At 36.5% G+C, this 20,288-nt stretch overlaps 1 protein-coding gene across 4 annotated transcripts in view; it reads right to left on the bottom strand.

Moving 5' to 3' along the window:
- Positions 1–20,288, bottom strand: part of SYNE2 (spectrin repeat containing nuclear envelope protein 2) — a 307,352-nt gene that overhangs the window by 197,126 nt on the left and 89,938 nt on the right. For all 4 annotated transcript variants that reach the window (XM_045810585.2, XM_045810589.2, XM_045810586.2 and 1 more), the window contains 11 exons: positions 19,892–20,029; positions 12,503–12,667; positions 11,783–11,895; positions 10,704–10,866; positions 9,269–9,347; positions 8,848–9,035; positions 7,011–7,175; positions 5,959–6,108; positions 4,212–4,382; positions 793–951; positions 323–496 (listed from right to left, as the gene is read on the bottom strand). In XM_045810585.2, coding sequence (XP_045666541.2) covers positions 323–496; positions 793–951; positions 4,212–4,382; positions 5,959–6,108; positions 7,011–7,175; positions 8,848–9,035; positions 9,269–9,347; positions 10,704–10,866; positions 11,783–11,895; positions 12,503–12,667; positions 19,892–20,029 — 1,665 coding nt within the window. The remainder of the gene's footprint in view (positions 1–322; positions 497–792; positions 952–4,211; positions 4,383–5,958; positions 6,109–7,010; positions 7,176–8,847; positions 9,036–9,268; positions 9,348–10,703; positions 10,867–11,782; positions 11,896–12,502; positions 12,668–19,891; positions 20,030–20,288) is intronic.

Raw genomic sequence — 20,288 nt, 5'->3', positions numbered from 1 at the left:
ATAAATAAATAAATAAATAAATAAATAAATAAATAATAAAAAAATAAAAAGCAAGAGAAATTAAATTCGTGTTCAGTATCGTAGAATCAGCTGTGCTCTTGACACTCTACCACTAGGTCCACTCAGCAGGTCCATGATCAAATTTAAATTGAAAATATTCTTCATGTTGATGTCTAATAGTTTCTGGGAACAATGTATAAAACGGGGAAATTTTTTCAAGTTACAATAACTTTGTAACTACAGTGATGAAAATATGTTGATTTCAAATGAGACAGATAGCTGATAATAAATAGCCCACATTTGATGGTTGAAAGCGTCCCACCTTATATTTTGAAATTAGTCCACTCGGGCTCTCTTTTTGTCCAAGTAATTGCTCAGCCCTTGTCATGTAGGAGTCAAGCTCCTTCTGTGACTCTTCCACCTTCAGCCTGACATCCAGGTTTGGTGAATCATCAGCTGAGTTTTTTAACACTGCAACTAATTTTATCATATTGATCTGCAAAGACAAAAAATTCTCAATACCTGGCCCAGCTGTTCAAGTCATAAATGAATAAATACATTCTTTAAGTAATAACTCTTATTTTCCCACTAGATATAAGAATATCCTATTTATTATATTGATATTTTCTAATATGCTCTAAATTATTTAAAATACAGATATAAAATGCAAAAGTAATATTTTATAGAACATTTCCAACCTCCAGGGCAATCCTTACCTCTCGTCCCCATTCTGCCACTGGCTACTCACTTTTAAAGACTAAATTCACTAAAAAGGAAATATTAAAGAGAGACCTGAACTTTCTCTTTGGCTTCTTGAATCTTTGTCTGAAGCCCAACCGTGAGAACACGTTGAAGTGACTCCCGGCTTGAAATATTCTGTACATCCATTTGTAAGGTATCTTCAGTTCTAGACACAAGCTCTTCATACATAGAGCCTTTGGCAATAAGATGCTGTTAAAACAAAGTGAGACCACAGTAAATAATCCGATTATATGTTAAACATTAGACTTAATCTCATCACGACATCAGAAAAAGTTAATTATTCATCCAAAATGAGGTAAATCTTTACTCCAAAAATGTTATTTTAAACATTCATTTTGAAACTTTATATTAGTACCGATTCTGAGAAACAAAGTCTTTTATAGATTATTCTTTATACAGTAAGCACGTTCATAAACTAAAGCCTGGAAGCAATACAATGCCAACAGACAGAAAATAAGTTGAGAGAATAGTAATAAACCTTAAAATGAAGTTGTTGTAAGTCAAATCAGTCGGAAGGAAACTCAATAAATGCTACTGGAGAAAATGACTATTGGAAAATAAATCTTTTTAAAACCATGCTTTCTACAACATACTAAAAATAAATTTCAGATGGATCAGAAAATTACATATAAAATAGGAAACCACGAAACAGAAGAAATTAACCATGAAAACCGATCTACTTCCTCTGGGTGTGAAGCAACCTTTTTAGGGGTAAGAGTAGGAACATAAACATAAAAATTTCCTATGTAAAATAAAATAAACAATTTAAAAGTCAACGACTTGGTAAAAATATGTGCCACACAAATGAAAAGAGCTTATAAATTCAATAAGAGAAGTACCAAGATCCCCCCCAAAATTCAGAAAACACAGGAACAGATAATTCACAGAAACAAATGGTTGATTAATACATAAAAGATAGCTCAACCTTACATGTAATTAAATAAGTACAAATTAAAATAATAACAAGGTACTGCTTTTCAGTTATCAAATCAGCAAAAAAAAATTTAATTACAGTGCAAGGGTGGTGTGAGTATGAGAATATAGAAATTACATTGTTTAATATCAACTAAGAAAATGCTGATTGTATTTATCTTAGAGCAGTGGAATCATGGTGATTTTTATTTTCTTCTTTATACTTTTGTGCATTATTTAACTGTTATACGCTGAGCACATTCAATTATAATTTCAATTTTTTTCTTTTTAATTATAAAAGTAACAAAAGCTCACATAAAAAACTCAGGAATGGAAAGGTACAGAATGTAAAGAAAAAGCCTCTTTTCTTCCCCATTCCTCCCTTAGTTGTCATTCAAGTCAATCATTCACATACTCACTTTAAAAATACTTGGTTTGCATCTACTAGGCAACAGGAAATGTGCTAAGAGTGGGGCATAATGCAGGATCAACACAGAATTAGTTATCTGTATGTATATCCTTACACACATTTTTCTATGGCTATAAAAGCAGAAAGTATAAAAAGCAAATGTTTTATGCTCAACATCACTCATCATCAAGGAAATACAAATCAAAACTATGATGAAATACCACCTCACAACGGTCAGTATGGCTAGAATTAACACAAGAGACAACAGGTGTTGGCAAGAATGTGAAGAAAGGGGAACCGTCTTACACTGTTGGTGGGAATGCAAACTGGTGCAGCCACTCTAGAAAACAGTATGGAGGTTCCTCGAAAAGCCAAAAATAGAACTACCCTATGATCTACCAATTGTACAACTAGGTATTCACCCAAAGGATACAAAAATACACATTCGAAGGGGTACATGCACCCCAATGTTTATAGTAGCATTATCAACAATAGCCAAACTATGGAAAGAATCCAAATGCCTACCAACTGATGAATAGATAAAGAAGATGTGGCATATATATATACAATGGAATACTACTCGGCCATCAAAAAGAATGAAATCTTGCCCTTTGCAACAACATGGATGGAGCTACCGTATATTAGGCTAAGCACAATGAGTCAATCAGAGAAAGACAAATACCACATGATGTCATTCATTTTTGGAATTTAAGAAACAAAATGGATGAACATTTGGGAGGGGGCCAAAAGAGAGAGGGGGGGAAACAAATTATAAGAGACTCTTAACTATAGAGAACAAACTGAGGGTTGACGGAGGAAGGTATGTGGGGGATGGGCTAGATGGGTGATGGGTATTAAGAAGGGCACTTGTGATGAGCACTGGATGTTATATGTAAATGATGAGCCGCTGAACTCACATCACCTGTACTGCTCAGCAATTTGCATTTCTTACTTCACCATATATCTTGCTCTAATAAAGAACTACTTCATTCCTTGTTAACATAAGTATATCCCAGCATGTCTGTATTTTTATTGTTTATAAAAGGCTTTAAAATACTGAATTTCTCATTCCTCATTCATTTCTTTCACTAAAAGAAATTCCAGATATAGCAAATAAATAAAAATAAAAATAAAAGCACTGACAGATGGCACAGGTAAATTTATATAATACTTTCAAAGCAATAAAAAAATACCATTCTTATAAATCATGAAAACACAAAATGCTATATATACACCTTTCAGAAAGGTGGATTTAAAAGAATTACATAAATACTCCTTTATTCCAGGAACTTTCCATCTTGTTATAATTTGTGACATGCTCCGTAAGTTTTATAGCTGAGCTGGAACTCAGTAAAAACCTCAACTGTAACTTCTTTCCCAGGAGAACTGAATGATATTAAAACACACTCTTGCCTCATTGCTTTTCAATGAGTTGACCTGCCAGAGAATAAAGACAGAAAGGTTTTTAACAACATCTGTCACCCTCCCTCCATCAAGGAAGGAAGGGAAAATGGTTTAATCAGTGGGTGAGCTTTCAAAGCATAGATCCTATAATCTCTTATACTCACACTGCACTGACCTATCTGACATATCCTAACTCATCTCCTCATTGACCTTGGAAACAAGAGACTATTTTAATCTCCATTGTGTAGCTGGGAAAGGTAGTTCAAGAATTGAGACTCATAAGGTATTATTAGTGGTGTCCTAATCTATCCTCTGTCTTCAAGCAAAATCTCAGCAAATGATCCAGGGATGACAATCCATGCAATTTTTAAAACTCTGAACAAAGAAAATTCAAACAGTAGTCCTATTACTATTTATATTTTTTAAAGATTTTATTTATTTATTTATTTATTTAGAAATAGAGTGAGCGGGGGTGGGGGGCAGAGGCGGGTGGGGGAAGAGGGAGAAAGACTCTCAAGCAGACTCTCCACCGAGCTCGGAGCCTGATGCAGGGCTCCATCCCAGGCCCCTGCGATCATGACGTGCGCCGAAATCAAGAGTCAGACGCTCAATGAACTGAGCCACCCAGGCGCCCCGTTACTATTTACTTTAAAACCTTGTATTCCTCTTAATACATAAGTCCACAACCATGAAATCCATCCTTCTGGTACTTTCACGCTCATACCTGCAAAGCTTCTTCCATTGAGGCATCTACACCCTCTTCAGGTCTCAGAAGCTCCAAAAGGGATTCGGTCTCTGCCTCCCAGATTTCCATTTGTCCAATGAGGTTTTCAACCTCTTCAGCCATTTGAAGTTGCCCTGTGAATTCATTTTCTTTCTCATGTTCTTCCCCGGCCTATAACATTCAAAATTCTCATTAAGATGATGGCAACATTTACATTATAAAATAATTTGCAGTTAAAAAAAAAGTTATCTTTTTTTCCCCCCTGAAGATGGCTAATGCAACATATTTCAGTAACTTAAAACCTAGTTTTTGGACAATGATGATAGCACTTTATGATCGTATTTATCACTTTAAAAAGTAAAAAATCTGTTCACATATATTTTCTTTTTTTTTTTTTTAAGATTTTGTTTATTTATTTGAGAGAGCAAGAGAGAGAGAGAGCACAAGCATGGAGAGGGGCAGACGCAGAGGGAGAAGTAGACTCCCCACTGCGCAGGGAGACCGACACAGGGCTCAATCCCACGACCCTGGGATCATGACCCAAGCCCAACGCAGATGCTTGACAGGCTGAGCCACCCAGGCATCCCATGTTCACATATATTTTCTTAATGAGAGGATCATTCCTATCATTTAGTTACTATCATCTCCACTTTACAGATAAAAAGATTAAAGGTTAGAAAATTAGGGTAATGACTCTATAGACCTTTCTAAAACTCATATACAATTTAACTCAATACAACTCTGAGCAACAGCAGTTGTGCAACGTCACCAAGAAGAGATTCAGAATCCAGTTTCAACACGATTAAGCCTTTTCCCCATTAATCATCTCTCAGTATCCTACAGGTTGTCATGCTGTAGCTTTACACCTTACACAATAGATACATTCTTAAAGTTGTTGTTAATCAGACCATATCGTAAATGTATCAGAGGAATATAGTATTCTGCATTCTTATATTCTAAAAGCATACTGTACGTTTTCAGATCTTTCAAGATTCTCTGAGCAGGTCTCCTTATGGTGGGAAATACTGGCACTCCATCATGGCAACTGGCCAAAGCCGGTGAAAAGTTACTTTAAGTGAAGTTGGATCCACTATTATTGGAAGGAGGCACATTTCCCAAATCACAGGTATTATATTTTACATGTGTATGATTTTTTTTTTTGTTCCTTTTCCATAGTCTTATCTATAATCTAAAGTCATTCTCCAAATTATCCGACAAAACAAGAAATAAAGATTATATTGTCCCCCATCGTACACAAAGGAAGCAAGACCCAGGCCAGGGGCTACACCAAAGCTGGGTAATTCCTGAGCACAAGTCAGAAATCATCTGAAGAAAATATCAACCCCATTTCCACAGCTCAGAAGTCATGGCTGCTTCCGCGTGTCTGTGGAACTCCTTGGCGAGTGAGAGACACAGACTAGAACACTGAAAGCTCCTTCATGAAGGGATCCATTTAAGCAGTCTAGTGGAAAACGACCATATTTTAAATGTTATCCAATAATCACATTTACCACTGTTTCAACAATCTGGTTTTATCAAAAGAAAAATAGCCAAGTTGGGGCGCCTGGGTGGCTCAGTCAGCTAAGCATCCAACTCCTGACTTTGGCACAGGTCTTGCTGAGGGTCACGAGGTCAAGCCCTGCATTGGGCTCCACACTGGGCGTGGAGCCTACTTAAAAAAAATTTTTTTTAAATAGCCACGTTAATTCTCTATACAAGTGAAATACATAAAATATGACTATTTTACCTTTATATTCTGATTATGATTTTCAGGAAGTTCTACTGACATAGCTGTTGAAAAATCAACAGTTGGTTTTCCTTCTTTAGATAGCTGAATATTTTCATAATTGTCAAAATTGGGCTGATCCTGTTTTTTTATAAGTGGCAGGTTCATCTCCTATAAAAAATGTCATGAAATTTAAAGCCCATATTTTTTATGTGAAGATATATTATTACCAACAATAACTGGACATAATATATTCAATATATTTCTGGGATTTATCACATAATAACAATGTTGTAAAGTATGAGAATTTCCCAAAAAACACCTCAGTCTCATATTATTAAGAATAAGAAACAGAATAATTTAATCATTTAATTTCAAAATTTATTAAAGGTCTGCTTTTATAAGGCACCGTGCTTATATATATATAACTACAAAGCTATATAAAGCTCAGCGTATGTTCTCAAGGAACTTGGAATCAGTAGGTAAAAACGCTTACGTTGTTCTTAATAGTAAATGAATTTCAACTACAGAGCTATATATTACATGTCCACACAAAAACTTGTACATAAATGTCCACAGCAACATTATTCATAATAGTCAAAAAGGTGGAAAGAAGCCAATGTGCATCAATTGATCAATGAATAAATGAAATGCTGAGTATCCATACAACAGACCATGATTTGCCAGAAAAAGGAAGTAAGTACTGATACTTGCTACAACAGACGAACCCTGCAAACATGATGCTAAGTTTAAAAAGGCGAGAAAAAGAAGACCAGATATTATACGATCCCATCTGTGTGAAATATCCAGAACAGGTAAATCTACAGAGACATAAAGTAGACTAGTGGCTGCTGGGGAGGCTGGGAGAAAGTGAGGAGTGACAGCTAATGGGTACAGAGTTTCTTCAGGAGGTGACAAAAATGTTCTAAAATTCAGGACGGTGATGGCTGCACAACTTGGAATATACTAAACATCACCGACTTACACCCTTTAAGTGAGTGAACTGTGTGGCATGGAAATGATATCTCAACGATGCTGTTACCAAAAAACAAAAACAAAATGAAAAAACTTACAAGTTGAGTTTTTGTAATAAATTTTCTCCATCTTTTATTCAGCCTTCTCAGTTCTTTAGAAACAGATGATCCAACTTCATCAGTACTGACTTGAATTAGGAAATTCCCTACTTCATTTAAAGTAGTATGTTCCACATTCCACTGGGACAGTGTCTCGAAGGGGACCTACGCACCATAGAAGCCACACATTTTAATGATGTAACACTTGTCTTTCCATTACCTATAACAGATCTTTACTAAGGTTGATTCTAAGCAAAAGCGAGTGTGAGATTCTTGTAGAGACTCTGAGCCTTTCCTTCCCTGTTGGACTAGCTCTTCATTCCTCATCACTAATTGTCAGGCACAGGTTGTCTGGCATCATTCCTGGTCCTGAACTTTCAGGAAGCCTCTGACGACCTATCTTTCTAAGTGGTTAATGAACTTGGAGCAAAGGTTCTCAAACATTTATCAGTTCATGGTGCCCTAAATGTCTCAGTAATTTTTTCATGGATTCCCTAAACCAGAAGATTCCTCTTACAGGTCTTATTTTCAAGTCAGCCAGTCCAAACCACTTGGTAGTTACTTGCTGCATGGTGTCCAACAGACTGATGTCACTGTGTCTCCCTCACAATTTAAGTTATCTTGAAAGTCCTCTTTGGCAGCTCACGGCACCTCAGCACAGAGTTTGGGAATCGCAAGGCTTAATGTGTTATTTTTCTCAGTTACGTGAATTTTCGTAAAAGGTCTTTAGTGGATGGAGGTAGAGAGCATCATGCTAAGCAAGATAAGTCAGTCAGAGAAAGACAAACACCATATGATTTCACTCATATGTGGAATTTAAGAAACAAAACAAATGAGCTAAGAGACAAAGAGAGAGAGAAACCAAGAAACAGACTCTTAACTGTAGAGAACAAACTGATGGTTACCAGAGGGGAGGTGAGCGGGGGATGGGTGAAATAGGGGATGGAGATTAGGGAGTGAACTTGTCCTGATGAGCACTGGATGCTATATGAAAGTGTTGAATCACTGTACTATACAACTGAAATTAATATTACATATTAACCAACTACAATTTAAATTAAAAATTAAAAAAAAAAAGATCTTTAAACACAGAAGTGTTGAAAGCCAAAGATTTGCATTTCTAGTATCACCTCAGATGACAAGAAGAATGACTCACTAACCCCTCAAATATTCTTTTTGCATTCCTACACTTATCACAAATTTTACTTTCACAAAAACAGCTCATTTTCAGCTGAGTAACTTTAGTTTCTATTTGGGAAATATTTAATCTGAGAGGCTGTCTATATCCACTTGCAACATAAGAAAACAAATGAAAGAAAGAAAAACTATCTTAGAGAATAATCATAAAACAGATCATTACACGACTAGCAAATGAAAACAATAATAAATTACATTGAAATTTCTTCCATACCTCTCTACATACGTCTAAGATATTTTCTTCCTCTAGAAACTCAGGGAAATTTTCATCCAAGTGGAAAAATAAAACTTTTTTAAACATCAATTTATTTTAGAAGTATAAGCTATGAAATACTCCAAGTCTTTCATTTTCTTTCCAAAGAGAACTTAGCAATATATCTTTCAAAAGCTACCCTCTGTGTGTGTGTGTGCGTGTGTGTGTGTGTGTGTGTGTGTGTGTAAAACCTATAATGAGGAGAAAACTTCCTTTCGGCAATTATATTAGAAAGAAACTAAACTCTTTCCAATACCTTGAAGAATTTTTCCAAGAGCTGTGCCTACTGTTCGCTGGCCTCTACTTTTGGATTGAAAATGAGGATCTCCAAACAAAATGAAAAAAAAAGAAAGTAAAATTGAGGAGGTACCATTAGACTGAAAATACCTCTTTAATCTGTTCCTTCTTTGTCTCCTCAAAACAAGCCTTGAGTAAGCGAAGTTTTTCCACATAAGTAGCCCAACATGTCAGAACTTTTTGTAGAGTGGATTTCACATTATATATTTTTTTTCTATACATACAAATATTATATTCCACCATGGTATATTCTTTGCTAATATCCTGATATTCTCCAGCTATAATTTTAACAAAACAAGAAAGTAATCTCAGAAAACAGTTTATTATTAATAAAAAATTACTGTTAAGAAAAATATTTGCATATTAATTGACAGTGGTAAAATAAATACACACTCTGACAATATTAAAAGTGAACGCAAGAATTGTCCAAAGAAAATACACATGCAAAACCAATTCCTAAAACATTAAGGTATAAAGTAAGTGAAACAGATAAAATGTTGTACAGCTTTACCTAAACTCTTATGGATTTCTTCACATTTCTGAAAGGAAGCTTCAAGTTGAGCTAGGAACTCTTTTTCTTCAATAAATTTCTGGGGGGAAAAGGAAAAAAAATATACTGACAGTTTTCACTATTAAAAATGTGCCAAGATATCCAGATAGAGACATAAATATTGATGAAGCACTTAGGCATGAAAATTTCTTTAAGGCCTCAATACTGTATATTTGGGTAGAAAAGAAGGACAGGTCATGAAGAAAGACAGTTAAGACCTAGGAGACAGTATGAATTATACAGGTATGAAGACAATGCAGGCATGAGACCTGACAAGTTTCTCTCACTGCAGTGACATAGTACTACAACGGTTTTCCTCCTGTGGGAAAAGGCAAGTTAAGTATAGAACTTTGAAAATCTCTTATTTCACATATTTATTAATGTTGAACAATTTACATCAGTTTCTCTAATTTCACACATTTTATTAATATTGAATAATTTTTTATTAGACATTAGAGTATGTTACAAATAGACACCATCCATCACACAAAAACATTTGAGAAACTCCCATTAGTCAAATCGCCTGTCCTATGCAAGCAAATTCTGCTATGGAAAAATACAGAGTTAATTAAAAACTCCTATTTATTGTACATTGAATAGGCATCAATGGTATACTTAAATGGAAAAATGAAAAATCAAAGAAAAAGAAAGAAAGATATTGAAACCTAGTCTAATTTAGAATGATGCCTCCTATTGGGGAATGTACAGTGTTTAAATCATTCATTGTAGATAAACCTCTCTTCATCATGTTTTTCAATTTTTGCACTAAAATTTATAATCTTGGCTTTTTCTTTTCGGTCTCTCATTCCAAAGAGAGGGAAACAGAAAGAACGGTACGTCCTAACTGTAGAATGATGTTTCTGGGCTGCTTTTGTTTTAATTTACAAATTAACATGCTTATATTTAAATCATTGCAACGGTTTTTTCCCTATAAATTGCAAGAGCTAATAAACCCCCTCTCCAAAAAAAGCCTCAAGACAAAATGTACTGTCTTTCCCACTCTTATAACTTGAAAGGCTAAGATAAAATGTTCTAAGAAAAAATTAATTTTTGAATAAAACCCTGAATCTGAGTGGGAAAAAATATTAAACAAGTGAAAGTTGGAATTGTTAATGGAAATAACGTTGAAACATTTTCTATTATGTTAATTAGCCTGGCTAAGTGACTGCCCCCTGGTGAGGTAAATAATACTGTTTCCTTTTTCTTCCTCCACCCAGTGTCTGTTATTTGACTACCTGGGATTCTGTTCTCCAGGCAATTTTCAGCTAATGAAAGCTACCAAGAAAACTCATCTCAAAACCTGAAAAGGTGAAGGGAAATTGTGCCAAGGAAAAATGCAAACCCAGCTCCCAGACATGGAGAATACTTGTCTAAGACACAAAATAAAAGAGCTTACATGCCAGTCTTCCAGCAACAATTCCACAGATTCTTTGTTCCCATATTTGATGTTCCAAACATCCAACTTTAATTTCACTTCATCTAGCAAACCAAGAACTGAGCACTTATAGTAATGAAATTCTAGACGTGGAATGAATTTTTTCCCCAAAATGTTGTTGATTCTGGAAAATATTGCAGGTTTTAGAATTTAACTTAATATTATTGCCCGAATGCAAGATAATCTATTTGGCATTTCTAAAAATATTGAGCCTTTGGCTTTTTATTTTAAACACATGGAACTCAGATGTATCCTCAACCCTTCTTTTTTTTAAAGTAAGCTCTATTATGCCCACTGTGGGGCTTGAACTCGCGACCCTGAGATCAGGAGTCACGTGCTCTACCAACTAGGCCAGTTAGGTGCCCCAAATCTTCTTTTTTTAAAGAAAAAAAAAGAAAACGAACATTGTGGCTAAACATAAAACAACCATTTCTGAGATGAAATCATCTAATAGAACATTTTCTGAAGAAATGATTCCCCTATTGAAAAAAATCCTACAATAAAAATAAATGTTAATCTCCAAAATACTAAATTTACAAGCTTTTGTATAACTGAATCCAATTATAATTTCAACATCTATGTATTAAAACAGCTTTCATTATTAAGGCTAACACCCCTTTATTATTCTAGTAAGTTACTTATAAATGATGAGAAAAGAGGAGATGCTATGGACTACCATCAAATAATCTCTCTATAGTATTTTAGAATTTACAAAGTGCTTTCAGATACCCATTACACCCAGTATCCTATCATCATCCTGTATTTACAAATGACGATACACGCTCAGAAAGACAGTAACTTCATCAAAACTCAAGACACGGAGCTCAGTTTCCGACTCCACATCCAAACTTTGCCCACCAATGAGAGAGGAAGTATGGTTAGCATGATATAATGTTACTATTACGTAAAATGTGAAGGTACTGTTAATCAAGATTTCAAGAACACCGGGCAGAAATTATCTAAAAAGCTATCATTTTCTGGTCCCTGTGGCCTCATGTTAGTGCTCAAACATGAATGGTATGAGTGGTAGTGTTACAAACCGTCCTTTCATTTCCTCCAATTTCTTAGGTGGTACCAGGGGCAAATGTTGTTCGTCTCTATTTTCAAATGCCAGAAGAGTACTCCAATGACAATCACATTTATCCATCAGATTCTGAAAAGAAATTTAGCATGACATGAACCAGACTTCTTGCCAAACATTGGAACTGGGGGTTTGTTAATTTCATTTGCACTGCATCTTTTTCCAAAAAAAATCAGAAAGCCCTTACTTTTTTTTTTTTTAACTAAAACTTTGCGAATGAGTATTTTCATCATAAGTGCTTTAAACTGGAACATTTTACAGAGAGGCAGACCGTAGTTTCTTTGGTAAAAGCATTATCAAAGTCTTTTAAAGTTTTCCGATTTCTTTTCCATTCCTTTGTGGGTTCACGTGCTATAAATGTCACATATCAAATTCCTTCATGCCATTTTACTGAGAACCCAATCTCTCACATTTTAAACCAGTCTCCTCCCTCCTTTTTGGTCAGGCTTCACAATTGCTTTAGAACTTACTAGACTCTACCTTGTGTTTCCACCTTGAACTCGCACAATGCCCACGAAGAAAGTGAAGGTATCTTGGGCTCCCAAAAATCCCCAAGGTAATCATTCCAAACCATCCTCAAATACCCATTATATTTCCTCCCCTTCTCCCTAGGACAAAGTCTTCCTCAAGAACAGTCCCTAACGAAGCACAGATTTTTCCATGTTTTTTATTTTCCAACCTTGATTAAAGTCATCTTCTCTTGTATGAGAGCCATGGCTTCGCAGTAATCCTGGGAAGCTGGCAAATCTTCGTCTATAAGCTCCTCTATCTCCTGGAGCCAGGCTTCGATTTGATGCAGCGGTGAGGGCAAGGCATGATTCAGCTCTGTTTTCCACACATTAATCTGAAAAAACAAAAATCTATGCTTCAGTAGACACTCCTCCAAAGTTTACTTCTTCAGGGGCGCCTGGGTGGCTCAGTCGGTTGAGCATCTGACTCTTGGTTTGGCTCAGGTCATCTCAGGGTTGTGAGATCAAGCCCAGTGGAGGGCTCTGCACTCAGTGCAGAGTTGGCTTGGGATTTTCTCGCCCTCTCCCTCTGCCCCTCCCCCCCAAAAATAAATAAATAAACCTCTTGCTTCCTCAGCCTTCCCACCACTCCCTGCACGTACAGGAGTCACACAAATGCCAACTACAGATTTCCCCAGACACTGACTGCACTCCCAAGGTGTTCACTCTTGCTGTCCCTTCCTCTTGGACTTTTTCCCCCACTAAGCACCATCGGAACTCACTCCCACATTGATTGATTGATTGATTCATTCATTCATTCATTCTGCAAAGATTTATTAATAACCTGTTGTGTTAAAAGCTGATAGAGCTATAAAAGGCTTCTGGAATGGAGAAGGGACATGTAGTGGTCACACCCCACAGAGTACATGCAGCAGTGAGACATAAATTAGACGTTCACACGTGGGAACAGTGGGGCATTTTAAACATATGTGCTCAAAAATTTAAGAAGCAGGGGCGCCTGGGTGGCACAACGGTTAAGCATCTGCCTTTGGCTCAGGGCGTGATCCCGGCGATCTGGGATCGAGCCCCACATCAGGCTCTTCCGCTATGAGCCTGCTTCTTCCTCTCCCACTCCCCCTGCTTGTGTTCCCTCTCTCACTGGCTGTCTCTATCTCTGTCAAATAAATAAATAAAATCTTTAAAAAAAAAAAATTTAAGAAGCAGAATAACATAGAACATCAATTTACACAACTTAAAAATATGTGAGCATATAAATAGAATATGTATTTTGCAAGAACATACAAAGCAAAAAGATACACATTAAGCACATTACAATAGTGGCCTAAGGAGAAAGGGAAATGGAAGGAGGGCATGGGTATAGAAAGAAAGAAACACAAATTAAACAAGTGCATAAAAGTAAGAGTAGGACTCTGCCCAGACCCATGTGCCAGAAAGGGAAAAGTAAGTTTAACACAACCATCCTCATCTGAGGGCCAATCTGATAAATACAAAAAAAAAAAAAAAAAAAAAACAACAACACAGGTCTTGCCTGAACCACCTTCGTAGGGGAAGCAAAGTAGATGGCTACAGTTAACTGTGGTCAGCGATATAACAGCGCCAGACAGAGGGGCCCAGGAAAGACCCTGGAAGAACACTGATCACACAATGATGCCCGGAATTCTTTTTTTCTTTTTTTTTAATTTTTAACTATTTTTTTGTTTTTCAAATTTTTATTTAAATTCCAGTTTGTTAATATTCAGTGTAATATCAGCTTCAGGTGTAGAATTCAGTGATTCATCACTTACATACAACACCCAGTGCTCATCACAAGTGCCCTCCTTAAGGCCCATCACCCCACCACCCCATTACCCCATCCCCCACCGACCTCCCCTCCAGCAATCCCATTTGTTCTGGATTCTTAAGAGTCTGTTTCCTGGTTTGTTTCCCTCTCTTGCCCCACCCCTCTCCAAGTACATCTGTTTTGTTTCCTAAATTCCTGAGGCAAGGGAAACAAAAGGAAAAATAAACTAAAGGGATTTAGATAAAAAGCTTCAAACTAAGAGGTAACCTTCAGACTGGGAGAAGATATTTGCAAATGACATATCAACTAAAGGGTTAGTATCTAAATACATAAGGAATTTATCAAACTCAACACACAAAAAAAACAATCCAGTTAAAAAATGGGCAGAAGACATGAATAGACAGTTTTCCAAAGAACACATTCAGATGGCTAAGAAACACATGAAAAGACACTCAACATCACTCATCGTCAGGGAAATACAAATCAAAACCACAATGAGAGATCACCTCACCAGTCAGAACGGCCAAAATTAACAACACAAGAAACAACAGATGTTGGCAAAGACGTGAAGAAAGGGGAACCCTCTTACACTGTTGGTGGGAACGTAAACTGGTGCAGCCACTCTGGAAAACAGTACGGAAGTCCCTCAATAAGTTAAAAATAGAGGGGCACCTGGGTGGCTCAGTCAGCTAAGCATCTGACTTTGGCTCAGGTCATGATCTCATGGTCCTCGTATCAAGCCCCATGTTGGGCCCCACACTCAGTGGGGAGTCTGGCTTGTCCCTGTGACCCTCCCCCCAACTCATGCTATCTCCCTCTCAAATAAATACATGAAATGTTTTTTTAAAAAGTTAAAAATAGAACTACCCTACGATCCAACAATTGCACTACTAGGTATTTACCCAAAAGATACAAACGTAGTGATCCAAAGGGGCACCTGTACCCCAATGTTCATAGCAGCAATGTCCATAATAGCCACACTATGGAAAAAAGTCCAGATGTCCACTGACAGAAGAATGGATAAAGAAGATGTGGTACCTATGTGTGTGCGGGTGGGTGTGTATAATGGAATACTACTCAGCCAAAAAAAAATGAAATCTTGTCATTTGCAACAATGTGGATAGAACTAGATGGTATTATACTAAGCGAAATAAGTCAATCAGATAAAGACAATTATCATATGACCTCACTCACATGGGGAATTTAAGAAATAAAACAGAGGATCATAGGGGAAGAGAGAGAAAAAACACAATGAGACGAAATCGGAGAGGGAGACAAACCATAGCAGACTCTTAATCATAGGAAACAAACTGAGGGTTGCTAGAAGGGAGCGGGTTTAGGGGGATGGGGTTAACTGGGTGATGGACATCAAGAAGGGCATGTGATGTAACGAGCACTGGGTGTTATATAAGATTGATGAATCACTGACTCTACCTCTGAAACCAACAACACATATTAATTAACCGAATTTAAATACAATTTTTAAAAAAGAATGTGGTTTTTTTATCTGAACTCACGTAGCTCTATTATGGTTTTTATGACATTCTCCTTCCAAAGACACCCACCCCAAGATCAAGCAAAATTAAAATGTGTTTCACTCAAATGACTTCCTCTCATGAAAGCATAAGTTAAAAAAAAAAAGAAAAAGAAAGTATGAGTTTTAAATCTGTATTTCTCTTTCCATTATAATTCTACTAAATGAATTGCCACTATTCTTAAAGTTAAATTTATTTTAAATAGTAGAAAGAAAAAGCAAAATTACATTTTTAAAAGAATAGGCTTATCTGATTCATCAATAATTGAAAAATATTTACTGAGTGCCACCATATGTGAGACAAGTATCAAAAAGAAACATATGAGCAAATACCCAAGTATAAAGATGTTAAACGAGAAAAAAGCTAGGTTTCTTTAAGGCAGTCAAATGTAACTATTCATAACCTAGAAGCACTAAAAATAGTTTTCACATTGTTTTGCTCTTTTCATAGGTTTACTGAGGTATAACTGACAAAACTGGAAGATAGTTAAAGTGTAGATCACGGTGATTTAATACACATATACTTTATGGAAAGAGTCCCATTACCCAGTTAATCAACACATCCAATCACTTCACATATTGTTCTCTTTTTTGGTGGGAGCATTTAAATTCAACATTCTTACCAAATTTTAATGATTTAATACAGTGTTATCAAGTTTAGCCATCATGTGACCTTACCCAACTTACAGCTGAAAGTTTGTACCCTTTTACCAACTTCTATTCCCTCTACCCTCCATCCCTGACCACTTTTCTACCCACTGTTTCTATGAGTTGACTTTTTTTTTTAAGATTCCACATATAAGGAATATCATGTAGTATTTTCTTTGCTTTAGCTGCTTGCAAGTTTATCTTCTCAACAACATATGGCAAAAGGCAACTCTACAATCTTAAATCATTAAGTATATGCGATTAAGCCTCCAGTTGGAAAAGAATGGAAAAAAATTTTCATTATCATGAATTTTTAATATGTTTTCATTATACCCAAGTTATTTGTGCGTTTGTTCAAGTAAAATAAGTCAGAAAGTTGATACATGTCTGAATTAAAGAGAGGCTAAGAACAATAGCTCTAATTCAACTGATGATCTTTTCACAACTGAAAGAAAGCTGTACACATTTTGGATGGAACAGAAAGTGTGCTTTCCACCTGGGAGCTGAACTCCATTCATGTAACGGTCAGAAGAGGAAAGACAGAAGATGATATTTACTTTTTATTTCTCTTCTTTCTCACTTACCATAGAAAAAACTGGCTCCATACTTTCTTAGTTTTGGAAATTACTTTTGTATTTGGATGAAAATTTGTATCTGGTCTGCCCTGATCTTGTCAGGTCAAAATAACATAATACTGCTATTCTGAATGCTGGCTTAAAATGAAACCATTTACTGTGATGCTTTGAGGTAACTGTGTGCTCCAGCAACTGAAGCAGAAACTGTCTAGATAGCATTGACTTTTATAGACCTGATGACTTTAAAATTAATATGTCTCATTTGCCACACCAAGACAATGAGCTGCAGGATATCCAACTAAGGAATGGGTTTTCAAGCTATTATCCATTTGCGGAACTTACTCTTGCAAGATCGTTTTTTTTAATGGTTTTCCTCGTTATTGTGGGCACTTTTTCCAAATCATGCTCAATAAAATAAGGCCAGGTCTTTGTGGCCTGGAACAGCATGAACTCTACAGACAATATCTTCTTCCTCTCCTTCCATTTTGTTAGCACTCGTAACCGAGAGCTCCTGCCCTTTGCAAGGGTCAGTTTCTAAAGCTGTGGTAAGAACACGAGCTGGGGACGCAAATGAGCCCTGCCACTTGATGGGAAGGTTTCTGGAGCTCTGCTAGTTCTCCTAAATTAGGTACTCGGAGAGGGTGGCTCTTTCAAGCTACCAGACTCTTTAACACCCTTCACAAATGATGTGAAAAATGTATTCTGAAAACAGGCTAGCAGTCCTGACAGCCGAGAGACTTGAGCAGAGATCAAGAAACTTTTCCAGGGCCAAAGAGTATTTTTGACTTGCAGACCACAAAATCTCCGTTGCAACTCTGTAAATTCACCAAAAACCATTTAATTTATCCATTTAAAATGAATTAATTGTATGGTATATAAATTATACCTCAATAAAGATGTTTAAAAAAAAAAAAAAGAATGAAGGTGGGGCGCCTGGGTGGCTAAGTGGGTTTAACATCTGCTCTTGTTTTTGGCTCAGCTCATGATCTCAGAATCATGAGATCAAGCCCCAGCTCCACACTCAGCAGAAAGTCTGCTTGAGATTCTCTCCATTTCCTTCTGCCCCTTACCCTGCAAGCTCTCTCTCTCTCCCTCTCTCTCTAAAATAAGTAAACCTTAAAAAAAAGAATATAAGTAAAACAAAGACATTCAGAAATCAAAGAAAACTAAGAGAATTTCTTTCCCCAGACCTGCATTATAAGTTTTAAAAAGTTTTTCAGGCTGAAGGGAAATAAGTTCAGATGGCAACTCAAGCCTCTAGAAAGGAATGAGGAACATTGGAAATGATAAATATCCAGATAAATATAAAAGACTGTTTCTTTCTTAATTTCTTTAAAATGTATGACTATTTTCAGCAAAGATTTAGAACATGGTCTCGGGGACTTTAAACCATATGTTTGTGAGATATACACACACACACACACACACACACACACACACAAAGCAACTATAGCTTAAATAATGACAAATAAATGAACAACTGCAAGAAATCTACATTAAAAGTATGATAACTTAAAAGTTGTATAAGTAGACTGTAAAAAATTTTTTTTAAAGATTTTATTTATTTAAGGGAGGAGCAAAGAAGGAGAGGGAGCAGACTCCCCACTGAGCAGGGAGCCCGATATGGGGCTCGATCCCAGGACCTTGATATTATGACCTGAGCTGAAGGCAGATGCTTAACCGACTGAGCCACCCAGGTATCCCATAGACTATAAAAATTTTTAAATGTATATTGTGATCCCACTAGAAATCTGATAGAAGGGACTAGAGCCAAAAAGCCAATAGATAAATTAAAATGAAATTCTAAAAATATTAACATAATCTAAAGCAAGGCAGGAAAAGAATAGAGATACAAAACAGGGAATGAGCAGGAAAAAAAGAGTAAAATGGTATACCTAAATTGAATCATATCAATAATTCCATTAAATATTAACTGACTAAGCTCTCCAACTAAAAAGTAGAGATTATCATAATGGATGAGAAAGCAAGATCCAACCAGATGCTGTCTATCAGAGATCCACTTTAAATATAAAGACTCAAATAGATTGAAACTAAATGAAGGAAAAAGATGTGTCACACAGTCAGCATAAGACTGGAATGATATCAGATTAAATAGACATCAAAAAAAAAAAAAAAAAAAAAACCACCCCAGTATTATCAGAGATAAACAAGAATATTTCATAGCAATAAAAGTGTTATTCATCAGGGAGACATAACAATCATAAATGTACACAATAACAAAGTTTTAAAATACATGAAGCAAAATCCGACAGCATCAAAGGAATGATGCTACTGATTTTAGTAGCCCTCTCAGCAATTGATAGAACAACTAAGCAAAATGTCCATTATGACACAGATAATCTGACACCATCAACCACCTTATCTCAACCGATATCTGTTGAATGCTGTATCAAAGGCACCTGGGTGGCTCAGTGGGTTGGGCGTTTGCCTTCAGCTCAGGTCATGATCCCAGGGTCCTGGGATCCAGCCCCACGTGGGGCTCCCTGTTCAGTGGGGTGCCTGCTTCTCCTTCTCCTCCCTGCTCCTGCTCTCTCTCATTATCTCTGTCTCTTTTTCCAGTAAATATATAAAATCTTAAAAAAAAATGCACTACATCCTGGGTCATAACACAAATCCCAATAAACTGCAAACAACAGATATATTCAGACGCACACAGACATTCATCTTCACACATTCTCTCTAGGCTTGTCCCTAATCCCCTTCAAGCATCTATTAATACTGACACATGACACTGGTCCATGGGGAGATGAGGCTGCAGGTCAGTCAGTCAGAATATGGATAATCTACTGTGGCAACCCAAACATTGTTGGTAAATATAGAAACTTTGGAGAAACAGTTTCTCTAAGCAGAATGCTATAAATTCCTATTAAATATCAATCACTGCCCAAATGAGGCCATGGAGAAAATAAAAGAACACTCTCCCAAATTTCTAATGTAGCATCTACTCTTTTACAGAATTCCTCATGGAAGTCTCAAGTAGTCCTCCAACAAATAAAGCTGCCTCATGAAGATGTTCTTCCAATCAACGTAACACAGCAACCTGGTAGGTGAGGCCGTCCCAGGCTTCTCGCAACTGTAACCGATCTTCATTCAGCTCATCCAGATTCCTTCTGATCGGCAGGATGTCCAAAAAGGGCTTTTTTTCTTCATTGAATGACTCCAAAAAGGACAGCAGACTCTACAATCAGAAGAATATTTTAAAGACAGAAATTTTAGATCACTTTCTGAAATGTAATCCACTACGTTAAGGTCTCTAGCTGTGCGTTATGTTTAAATTTTTATGTAGATAAAGGTCAAATTCCCTGACTTCAGGACCCTCTCACTGCTCTGGCATCTTCGTCAGTGCACCCTGACGACGTACGTGCCATCACAGGAACAACGGGTCACAACGTGTGCCTCGAGTCAGTACTGCTGGATTTCTACTGGAAGAGAGTGGC

Source organism: Ursus americanus, chromosome 26, assembly GCF_024610735.1.
Source record: "Ursus americanus isolate L20-20 chromosome 26, mUrsAme1.1.p, whole genome shotgun sequence".
Classification (NCBI taxonomy): Eukaryota; Metazoa; Chordata; class Mammalia; order Carnivora; family Ursidae; genus Ursus; species Ursus americanus.
This window is presented reverse-complemented; position numbering and strand designations above follow the sequence as displayed.